Here is a 12214-nt window from a genome sequence, read left to right as displayed (position 1 = left end):
AAAGCACTCAGCATTTTTAGTCTGTGGAAATTATGCAGAAAATCACACATTTATTTATAACTTTAATTTATTTAATGGGATTTATTGAGTGCCTGCTATATGCTAGACCTTCTTAAGCATACGGAGATGTGTTACCTAAAAACAATAAATATTACAGATGTTGTAACAGATGTCACAGTACCAGGGTAGAGTCAGAGCACAAAGGAAGGGTGGATTATTTCTTTATGAGAGATTGCGGTCACACGAAGTTTCATAGAAAAGAACTCCAAAATGAGGCTTAGCTGATACCTTTGTTCTGTTTAGCCTGTGTCATCTTAGTTCGTATACATTCAAAACCCTGTTGACAACTGTCATATAGGACTAAAGAAAAGGCTGTAATGCTGTTTGAGTTTTCTTTTATAAATCCAATACCATTTTGCAGTTGTGTAGCTCCACTGTTAGGGAAAAAAAATCATGTAGAAGTTATTCATCCCCAATAGTAATCTGTTGAGCACTTATTATGTATCTCGCAGTGTGGTCAATGCTAGGGTGAGAGAAGGAAAATGAAAAGAAGCCGGGCAAGTGTACTCTTTCCCTTTTAATATTTATTTATTTTTATTTCTTTATTTTCTTTATCTTTTTGGCTGTGTCAGGTCTTAGTTTCAGCACGCGAGATCTTCATTGAGGCAAGCGGGATCTTTCATTGTGGTGCGCGGGCTCTTCTTGTGGCACGTGGGCTTCTCTCTAGTTGTGGCATGTGGGTTCCAGGGCGTGTGGGCACTGTAACTGTGGTGCGCGGGCTCCAGAGCACATGGGCTCTGTAGTTCGCAGTGTGCGGGCTCTCTTGTTGAGACGCATAAGCTCAGTAGTTGTGGCACGGGCTTAGTTGCCCCACGGCATGCGGGATCTTAGTTCCCCGGACGAGGGATTGAACCCGTGTCCCCTGCATTGGCAGATGGTTTCTTTACCACTGGACCACCAGGGAAATCCCTCTCTTTTCCTTTTAGATGATTACCTTTTCATGGGTGTCCCAGACATATTTGGAGTACAGGTAGATTCCAGATGAGAAAGTAATTATTGAAATAATCAGGGATCTGCTGGAGAATCTTTATTGCTAGCATTCCAGGAATTGTTGGAATATCTGAAAGTTCTTTCTACTCTCAGCAACAGAACTCACAGTTGTTATATAAGTGGAAAGATTATATTCTCTTAGAAATAGAAGAAAACATAGTTATTACCTATTTTTCTAGAGAACACTTTGTGGTTGGCTACCGTAAGCTTTCCAGCTAAACAGCAACATTTTGGGGAAAGCCCCACTCTTGTAAATCCCCTTCATTCCCTTGCAAATCTTGTTCACACTTGTCTAAAGGAGTTTGCTTGAAACAAGTGAGGTGTGTGGATGCTGAAGTCTACATTTTTCCCCCAAGACTTTTTGGCCTTACTTCCTCCTTCTATCAGGAAGTTCCATCAATTACTATCCTTGCAGATTTTCTTATGGTTTGCTTCAGATACTTTCACTATAGATGTATTTCCTCCAACTTCCCCTTTTTTTGCATTCATGTTGTACAATTTGTCTGAATTCTTGGTGAGATAAATTATATCCCTAAAAAAATGCAAAAGGGCTATGTAACACTTTATGAGTATGAAAAATACATATAAGCAAAGAACTATTTTAAGCAATAGTAAAATACCTTATATAATTCACTTTTCCGCATTTTCTAATTTGCCAAAAGGGAAATTGGCCTTAGGTCCCTTGGCTTAAAACCCAACAGTCTGACTTACTAAAATCATTTTCTACACTAATAGCAAACACCACATATGAATTGTTTTCCTGTGCTGCCTCCTAGAGCAGGGTAGACGAACAGAGGTGGGATTATTTGGAACCAGGATGACAAAATCTCTTGCCTTAGGCCACTAACATAGCATCAAAGGACAGTCTAGTCTGTGAAATCTTGACCTTGTTCCCTGTACCTTAGGAAAGATTTTGTTCAGTTGGTAAGTTGTTTGTTTCTCAGTTCATCGAGGGCAAGGGGGCCAGTCAAGGTAGCAGTTGGCAGCAGCTGCTAAAATCAACAGCTGGTAGATTAAACCTGAGTAAGAAAGTATTCCACAATTTCACAGTAGCTTTAAAAAGCAAAAATCTCTCCTCCAAAGGCCAAGTTCTCTCTGCATTGTCTCAGTACCTAAGGACTGTGTCAAAGCCAGGAGGAATGGTATGTTCCAACAATTACCAAGGTGACTGCCTATCACCAAACATACACAACTCTCAGCATGTCCTAATTCCATGGCCCATCGTGTTTGGCGGAGAAGACAATAGCACATAATCACTTGTCCTAGAAGCTGCAAACCCTGATGGTTGTAAATGACTAAGGCTGAATCTGGTCAGTTAGATCCTGAGAAGGTGAAGTTTCCAAGCACACAGAGGCTGGGGGGAGATATTTCAGTTAGCCACCCAGAAAAACAGTTTCTCAGGCAGGTGTGTCAAGAGTCGGCATCTTACAAGTAGTGGTCCTAACAGGTTAGACGAGGCGGCAATTATGGAGTGCCAGAAGAACTTTGCCAAAGAAAATCATGTCACCTCTAGTGGTGACAGTACTGAAGTTTTTACTTTTTTTTGCGGTACGCGGACCTCTCACTCTTGTGGCCTCTCCCGTTGCGGAGCACAGGCTCCGGACGCACAGGCTCAGCGGCCATGGCTTATGGGCCTAGCCGCTCCACAGCATGTGGGATCTTCCCAGACCGGGGCATGAACCCGTGTCCCCTGCATTGGCAGGCGGACTCTCAACCACTGCGCCACCAGGGAAGCCCTGAAGTTTTTATTTTTTATTTTCTTAATTTACTTATTTTATTTTTGGCTGCATTGGGTTTTGTTGCTGTGCACAGGCTTTCTCTAGTTGCAGTGAGCAGGGCTACTGTTCGTTGCGGTGCGCAGGCTTCTCATTGCGGTGGCTTCTCCTGTTGTGGAGCATGGGCTCTAGGCACGCGGGCTCCAGTAGTTGTGGCTTGTGGGTTCTAGACTACAGGCTCAAGTAGTTGTGATGCACAGGCTTAGTTGCTCCATGGCATGTGGGATCTTCCCGGACCAGGGCTCAAACCCATGTCCCCTGCATTGGCAGGCGGATTCTTTTTGTTTGTTTGTGTGTTAGTTTCTGCTCTATAACAAACTGAATCAGCTATACATATACATATATCCCCATATCTCCTCCCTGTTGTGTGTCCCTCCCACCCTCCCTATCCCACCCGTCTAGGTGGTCACAAAGCACCGAGCTGATCTCCCTGTGCTATATGGCTGCTTCCCACTAGTTATCTGTTTTACATTTGGTAGTGTATATGTGTCCATGCCACTCTCTCACTTCGTCCCAGCTTACCCTTCCCCCTCCCCGTGTCCTCAAGTCCATTCTCTACATCTGCGTCTTTATTCCTGTCCTACACCTAGGTTCTTCAGAACCATTTTTTGTTTTTAGATTCCATATATATGTGTTAGCATACCGTATATGTTTTTCTCTTTCTGACTTACTTCACTCTGTATGACAGACTCTACGTCCATCCACCTCACTACAAATAACTCAATTTTGTTTCTTTTTATGGCTGAGTAATATTCCATTGTATATATGTGCCACATCTTCTTTATCCATTCATCTGTTGATGGACACTTAGGTTGCTTCCAAGTCCTGGCTATTGTAAATAGAGCTCGCAGGTTAGTTCTTAACCACTGTGCCACCAGGGAAGCCCTGAAGTTTTTAATAGTGGAAAATGTGAATCTAAACTTGAAGACTTTGACGCCTCCCAGTCGTGAGCTTCACAGGATGACTTCTTCTGCAGCAGGCAGAAGGCTGTGGGTCATTATTCAGGTTTTCAGGCTTGATAGGATAGCCTCTCATGTGTATGAGTGGATAGCAGTTCAACACAATGGTTTCCAAAGTCGAATGCCTCCTCACTTCATATGCTAACTATGGCCTGGTTTTGTACTGTCTGGTAGCTTAGAATCCTTTTTACGTTTTTAAAGGTTGTGAAAAAAAAGTTAAATATGCTATAGACACCATATTTGGCCTGCAATACCTAAAATATTTAATGTCTGGCCATTTATAGAAAGTTTGCCAATCCCTGGTTAGTATATGTTCATGTAGTCTGTGTTACATGATTGTATAATTTATCATATAGTTTCATAGAACCTGTTTTTTTCTCAAAAAATTAATGGAATTGTCTTATTAATATTTTAAGTATGAATTGACATCAACCTCCTACAAATTTTCCTTCCGTTTTGAATTCCACTTCTGACAGTGTGTCAGCCTAGATAATCTAAAATAGTGTCTTCAAAACACCTAGAAGGGGGCTTCCCTGGTGGCGCAGTGGTTGAGAGTCCACCTGCCGATGCAGGGGACACGGGTTCATGCCCCAGTCCGGGAAGATCCCACATGCTGCGGAGCAGCTGGGCCCGTGAGCCATGGCCGCTGAGCCTGCGCGTCCAAAACACCTAGAAGTACTGGCTAAAAAGGAGCAACCATTGCAGGACTTCCCTGGTGGTGCAGCGGTTAAGAATCCGGCTGCCAGTGCAGGGGACATGGGTTTAATCCGTGGTCTGGGAAGATCCCACATGCCACAGAGCAGCTAAGCCTGTGTGCTACAACTACTGAAGCCTGTGCGCCTAGAGCCCTTGCTCTGCAACAAAGAGTAGCCACTGCAATGAGAAGCCTGTGCATCTCAGCAAAGAGTGGCCCCTGCTCGCCGCAAGTAGAGAAAGCCCATACGCAGCAACGTAAACCCAATGCAGCCAAAAATAAATAAATAAAATAAATAAATTTGGGGCTTCCCTCATGGTGCAGTGGTTGAGAATCCGCCTGCCGGTGCAGCGGACACGGGTTCCATCCCTGGTCCAGGAAGATCCTGCATGCTGCGGAGCAGCTAAGCCCATGCGCCACAACTACTGAGCCTGCTCTCTAGAGCCCGCGAGCCACAACTACTGAAGCCCGCGTGCCTAGAGCCCATGCTCCGCAACAAGAGAAGCCACCACAATGAAAAGCCCGCATACCGCAACGAAGAGTAGCCCCCGCTCGCTGCAACCAGACAAAAGCCTGTGCGTAGCAGTGAAGACCCAACACAGCCAGAAACAATAAATAAATTAAATAAAAATAAATAAAAATTTTAAAATAAATAAATTTATTTTAAAAAAAGGATCAACCATCCCTTTAAATGGAAAGCTTAGCTGTCAAGAACGTGAGGGAAATCCCCAGGTCATTAACCCTCTGACCAGTGCTATGACAGCCTGGCAGGAGCATGGTTGGTTTTGGTGACATAAAGGAACTTCTAAGGATTTCTTCAGGAAGAGGAAAATTGAAACTAAAAGGAAGGGATGATATACAAGGATTCATGAGAAAAAATTATCCCCTTGCTTCCTAAGGAAGCATGGACTTTATAAGACAGTAATCATCTTAATAATGGCTAACTGAGGTTATTAAGATAAAATGGTGCCAAATCCTGGAAAACAACATGAAAGAAGGGAGAAAATAAAGAATTCAACCATACTAGTAAGCTCCATTTATTGTTCAGAGGAAGCTTAGAGTAAGTAAAGTTTGTTTATTAAAATATTAAGAAAAATATTTTTTTTTGTTTGTTTGTTTGTTTTTGTTTTTGCGGTACGCGGGCCTCTCACTGTTGTGGCCTCTCCCGTTGCGGAGCACAGGCTCCGGACGCGCAGGCTCGGCAGCCATGGCTCACGGGCCCAGCCGCTCCGCGGCATGTGGGATCTTCCCGGATCGGGGCATGAACCCGTGTCCCCTGCATCAGCAGGCGGACTCTCAACCACTGCGCCACCAGGGAAGCCCAAGAAAAATATTTTTAAGGAACATAAGGAGAAGGTGTAAATTCAAAACAGGTAGAAGGGGGAGGAAAGTGAATTATGATCATTACAGTAAAAAGTACGAAAGGAATATATATGAAAAAAAGTATCATTATAGCACGAAATAATAAAGTAGAAACAAGTCCAAGTACATTGGTAATCATAGTCAATGAAAGTGATCTAAACTTCCTAGGGAAAAGTCAGAGATTATCAGTATGCCTTTTTAAGAAAAATTCAGTAATATACTATCTACAAGAGGCCCTCCAAAGATATAAGGTACATAGCAAAAGACAAATGAGACAGATACTAAGGGGAAGAAATGCTGCTCTATTTATGTATACATTATTTATATTTAAGGCAGAAAATATTATTAAGAATGGAGCTTTACTTCATAATGATAAAAGGAACAACTCAGGAAAATAAAAAATTTCTAAACTTGTATATGCCCAGTAATGTAACATAATAATAAAGCAAAAAGTGGCATATTTTCAGGGAGAATTGATAAATGGTCACATGTATTGTACATGGAGATTTTTAATATAACATTTAATTATGTGTCAAGAAGATAAGCAACTATAAGATTTGAGTAACATAATTGAAAACTTGTTCTAATGTGCATGAAAGTGCATACGACAATAAGCGAATGCACATAATTTTCAAGCTTATATGAAACTTTTGGGAAGTTGACTTATATTTGCCACAAAAAAATGTTTCAATAATTTTTCAAGTATACATTGTCTAACGGTGGTTCAATTCCATTAAAAATTAAGAGCGAGACATAGTTTAAAAAAATCATTATGTAATCAGTAGACACATTTCTAAATAATTCATGGGTCAAAGAGGAATTTAAAAAATTTTTATTACGGAAAATGCGAAACATATACAAAAAATATATCGTTGTAAGGTTTTTTATTTGCAATGCAGGATGTGGAAAACAGGAAGTAGAAATTGGAAATGTCCGGTTTGAATTGATAAGGGATAAATATATATATGTATTTTTGGCTACACTGTGAGGCTTGAGGGATATTAGTTCCCTGACCAGGGATCGAACCCAGGCCCTCAGCAGTGAGAGCTCAGAGTCCTAACCACTGGACCGCCAGGGAATTCCAGATAAGGGATAAATATTAAGGGTCAGGTGTGAAGAGGTGTAATATAGATTGTAAATAGCCTTTAATAAGTTAAGGACGTGTGTTGCTATTCCTAGCAATCACGAAAAGAACAGTAATGAAGCAGTATAAATACGAAACTGATAGAGGATATAAAATAGAATACTAAAATATATTTGATTAGCTGAAAGGAAAGCAAGGAGGGAGCAGTAGAGGACCACAAACACAGAAGGGGCAAGTAGAAAACAAATAGCAGGGTGAGAGTTGCAAACTCAGCCAAGGCAACAATAAGGCTAAATGTAAATGGTCTGAGTTCCTGAGTATACAGGGCAGAGATTGTCAAAGTGGATAAAAAAGCAAGGCCTAACTATATACTGTCTACAAAAGATGCGTTACCATGAAAAGACACAGGTACTTGAAAGTAGAGGGATAGGAAAAGATACGGCATACAAATAGTAAGCATAAGAAAACTGGCTTGATTGTATTAACGTTAGAAAAATAAGATTTCAAAACAAAGACTGATCTTCCTAGAAGTCTTTTTGCCTCATATTTTCCTGACTGTTGTCTTCTCATCTTTTTTTAATTAAAAAAATTTATTTATTTATTTTTGTCTGCGGTCTTGGTTGCTGCGCACAGCCTTTCTCTAGTTGTGGCGAGCAGGGGCTACTCTTAATTGTGGTGCATGGGCTTCTCATTGCAGTGACTTCTCTTTTTTTTTTTTTCCCGGTATGCGGGCCTCTCACTGTTGTGGCCTCTCCCGTTGCGGAGCACAGGCTCCGCGGCCATGGCTCACGGGCCCAGACGCTCTGCGGCACGTGGGAGCTTCCCGGACTGGGGCACAAACCCATGTCCCCTGCATCGGCAGGCAGACTCTCAACCACTGCGCCACCAGGGAAGCCCTTAATTTTTTTTATTGGGGTGTAGTTGTTTTACAGTGTTGTGTTAGTTTCTACTGTAACGTCTTCCGTATAGTCTTAACTTAAACATTACTCTCGCTAAGATGCCTTCTCTCACCCAAGATCCTGTCCTGTGGGCTCAAATTGTAATCATTGTAATATTTTGTAATATTACATCATTGTAATATTTATTCCAGTATTTTAACTATTTATCCGTCTCCTCTACATTTTAAGTACTTTTCTGTCTATAAGATCTGTGAGGGAAGGGACTGTGTCTATAGTTTTTTTTTTTTAAATCATTCTAATCTAGTACTTAGCATAGTGCCTGATGCATCTAAGTTTCAATAGATACTTCTTGAATGAATTTAATATATGAATGAACAATGTAATGAACCATTGAGTAAGAAATGTGTTAAAAGACTATAGGTTATATGAAGCAATGTTTATAACTGTGCAAAATAGTATCAAAAGAGTTTAAAAAGCTATCAGAAAGTTAGAAAAATCAAAAAGCATATTTTTTTAAATGTCATGAGTGATTTTCCATTTTTCTACCATAGACCTGAGTTGGTAGTTAAGAAGCTACGATACTATGCAAGATTTATAGTAGTTTGTCTTCTTCTCAACAAAATGGATGTTGTAAAGGATCTGGTGAAGGTAAATGTACTTTAAAATAATTAAAATCCTAATCTCTCATTGTCTATGGATAATTTTGTTTTTTAAAAATAGATTTAAGGTTAAAATAATTTTGATATATCTAAATCATTACAACTTTGAGAGTATGGTAACTTATGACAAGGGTAATGATAAAAAATTTTTCCAACTCTTCATATTTCAAATACACCAGAGATAATTGTCTTAATTTCTTACTTTTGTCCCCTCAGTTTATTTTACATTTCATCACCCATCAATGAATGGTTGGCAAATGCAAACAAAAGTTAAAATATTTGGTTTAAGAAAATAATTGAAAAGTTAGGTCAAGAAAAATGTTTTACAAAGGTGTGAATGAGTTTCGATTTTTCCTCCCTTTAGTATGTCTGCATCACTCTATCCTTCATTACCTCAGGTAATTAAGAGTTAACTGCATTCTAGATTCACTTAATATCTGTAATTATTGCATGCTACATTCTGGTTACACTCTGTATTCAGTTAGTGGTTTCAATGGCATACTTCTTGATTTTTTGGCGCTCGAGTATAACATGCTAGTTTTTGCTTTTTTTTTTTATTGAATTATAGTTAATTTACAGTATTGTGTTATTTTCAGGTGTACAGCAAAGTGATTCAGTATAACATGCTAGTTTTGACAAGCCTTCTTCCTCCATCCCCAGTTACTAATAAGATTATTTCCAAAAGAAATAGTATGATATAAATACAAAGAATTTATATATATATTTTTTTAATGTTAAAATTTGGGGGGGTTTACCTTTAAGAGTTTCCTGTTAATAAAGTCATTGCTGATGTAGCACTGAGTAGGTATGGGTCACTGTGGATTTCTATGAAGATCTTATTGATGTGTTATCATTTTGGAGTTTTTGATTTTGAAACAAGCCCATGTAATTTTCACTCTGTTTTGGTTATAACTGGGACCGTATATTGATAATAATCAAATTTCTTAACTGTATCAGTTTCTGTCAGGAGTATGGTACAATATACAATGTATTTTTATGATTTTTTTTCTATAACCATTTCTCTTTGTGATATTGTAAAATCAGGAACTCTCGGATGAAATTGAAGATTATACTCACCGCTTTAATACTGAAGATCAAGTGGAATGGAACCTGGTGCTTCAAGAAGTAGCAGCTTTCATTGAGGTCAGTTCTTGACAAGAAAGGTTGTCATAATTATGTATGTAAATGCATACATATGTGGTATACTTTTTTACTATGTGTATAGGTCAAAAAGAAGGAATAACTTCGTATATTGACATTTTGTCTTGGCCATCACCCACTTACTGCTTTTTCTCCAGGCAGACCCTGTGATGGTATTAAATGATGATAATACCATTGTTATCACGTCTAATCGCCTTGCTGAAACAGGAGCCCCATTGCTGGAACAGGGCATGATTGTGGGACAGTTGTCTCTGGCTGATGCACTCATTATTGGTAATTGTAATAACCAGGTAAAGAACTGTGAAGGAATTATGCTTAAAATTCACTTTGAAAAATAGTACTTTTGATTGTTACAGAATTATTTCATTGTAAATATCCTAACATCCATTTGCTAGGAAATAGTTAAATTATGCTGTGTCTATATATGGACTGTACCATAGACATTTAAATGGTTTAGAAAGAATTTTTAATCACAGAAGAAGATACTTATGATATGGCAAGTGAAAATAATATGGACCTATGTAAACAGAATTATTTTATTGTATATGTTAAAATGTCTACGTATAATACATATATGCACAAGAAAAAGACAAGGAAGAAATATACCAATATCATAAAAGATTTATCTCTAAAAAATTTAGCAAAATTTTAAGTGATTTTTATTTTCTTCCTTACAACTTTCTACATCTGTATATTGCCTTTACAATCAGGCAAAAATGGGGGAGGAGTTATTTTTAAGTACATTTGTCAAAAGCAAATTTCAGATATTTTTTCATGACAGAATAGTCCCATGACAATGAGGATTTAAGGTACTACAACTGTAATTTACTGAAAATTATGGGATATTGGAAAAGTCACCAGTGGATACACTTTTCTATATGTATTACTTATACAAGTTTTAATTTTGGATCCTTCCCTTACATCTGTCATTTTTGTTGTTAACTTTTTCTTATAATTCTCCAATTTTGGATTTTAAAGCTTTAATTTGCAAATTTCTAAATTAAAACATTTTAATTTAAATTAAAACCTTGCCTACATGAAGTTCTGTAGAAGTATTATTCAAAATAGAAAAGGAGGGGACTTCCCTGGTGGTCCAGTGGTAAAGAATCCACCTTACAATGCAGAGGACTCGGGTTCAATCCCTAGTCAGGGAACTAAGATCCCACATGCCACTAAGCCCCGCGCGCCAAAACGACTGAGCTCGCGTGCCTCAACGAGAGAGCCTGGGTTCCGGAAACTATAGAGCCCACGCGCCCCAGATCCCGCGCGCCACAACTAGAGAAGAGAAAACCTGCATGTAACAGCTAGAGAGAAACCGGCACACTGCAGTGAAGAGCCTGCATGCCACAACTGAGACCCGACGCAGCCAAAAATAAATAAAAAATAAGTTGTTAAAAACAAAACAAAATAGAAAAGGATACAGTCTTTTCTCTTTTTCTTTTTTTTTGCTGTGCCACGCAGCTTGTGGGGTCTTAGTTCCCCAACCCAGGATTGAACCCAGGGCCCCGGCAGTCAGAGCTCCAAGTCCTAACCACTGGACCTCCAGGCAATTCTCAGGATTCAACCTTAAACATTATGTAGTGCCAAAATATAATGAAGTGATTTTAAAATGGGCCATAGTCATATTTCAGCCTGACTGGTTTTAACATGTTTTATGGGATCTAATATAGGTCTCTGTGTTTATGTGACTTTTTGTTTTTAAAAATACCTATGGAAATTGATGGATTGATAGAAGTATTGATAGATGGAGCGAGACGTGATGAAGCAAATATAGAAAAATGTTAATGTTATAGGATCTAGCTATTGAGCATAAGGGTGTCACTGTACAATTTTTTTAACTTTCTGTCTTTTGAAATTTTTTGGAATAAAATATCCAGTGTCATCAGGTACACATGAAAGTCAAGAGTAACAATATGATTAAACACTTCAAGGTCTGCATACTGCATTAATGATCAGGTTTGTTTTCCTTGCAGGTTAAGTTCAGTGAACTAACTGTTGACATGTTCCGGATGTTACAAGCCCTGGAAAGGGAGCCAATGAATTTAGCTTCCCAGATGAATAAACCAGGAATGCAGGTGACCTTCTCCCTACATCTGCAATTTGCTGCTTCCGCTCCTCCTGGAATGCTATTATTCAGCGAAAGCCATGAGTGTGAATAAAGAATTCTCCTGATGAGACGCAGGAGAAATAGATAAGCATAATGCTAATTAAAAAAAGATATTTAATGAAAAGGATAGTAAAAATAGGCATTGATAATTCATATGTCAAGTACAGTTTGTATAGTCATCCGTCTGTATCCATGGGGGATTGGTTCCAGGACCCCCGTGCAGATGCTCAAGTCCCTTATTTAAAGTGGCATAGTGTTTACATACAACCTATGCACATTCTCTCGTATGCTTTGAATCATTTCTAGATTAGTTATAACATCTAATAGAGTGTAAATTATATGTAAATAGTTGTAAATGTTATGTAAATAGTTGCTGGTGCACAGCAAATTCAAGTTTTGCTTTTTGGAACTTTCTAGAATTTTTTTTCTAAATATTTTTGATCCGTGGTTGGGTGAATCCATGG

General features: G+C 38.9%; 1 protein-coding gene across 1 annotated transcript in view; it reads left to right on the top strand.

Annotated features, from left to right (window-relative positions):
- The window catches only part of SCAI (suppressor of cancer cell invasion), a 137768-nt gene that overhangs the window by 83144 nt on the left and 42410 nt on the right, over positions 1 to 12214 (top strand). The window contains exons 7-10 of the mRNA XM_049710706.1: positions 8375 to 8471; positions 9527 to 9625; positions 9781 to 9933; positions 11617 to 11718. Of these exons, the coding sequence (XP_049566663.1) occupies positions 8375 to 8471; positions 9527 to 9625; positions 9781 to 9933; positions 11617 to 11718 (451 nt within the window). The remainder of the gene's footprint in view (positions 1 to 8374; positions 8472 to 9526; positions 9626 to 9780; positions 9934 to 11616; positions 11719 to 12214) is intronic.

Source organism: Orcinus orca, chromosome 6, assembly GCF_937001465.1.
Source record: "Orcinus orca chromosome 6, mOrcOrc1.1, whole genome shotgun sequence".
Taxonomy (NCBI): Eukaryota; Metazoa; Chordata; class Mammalia; order Artiodactyla; family Delphinidae; genus Orcinus; species Orcinus orca.
This window is presented reverse-complemented; position numbering and strand designations above follow the sequence as displayed.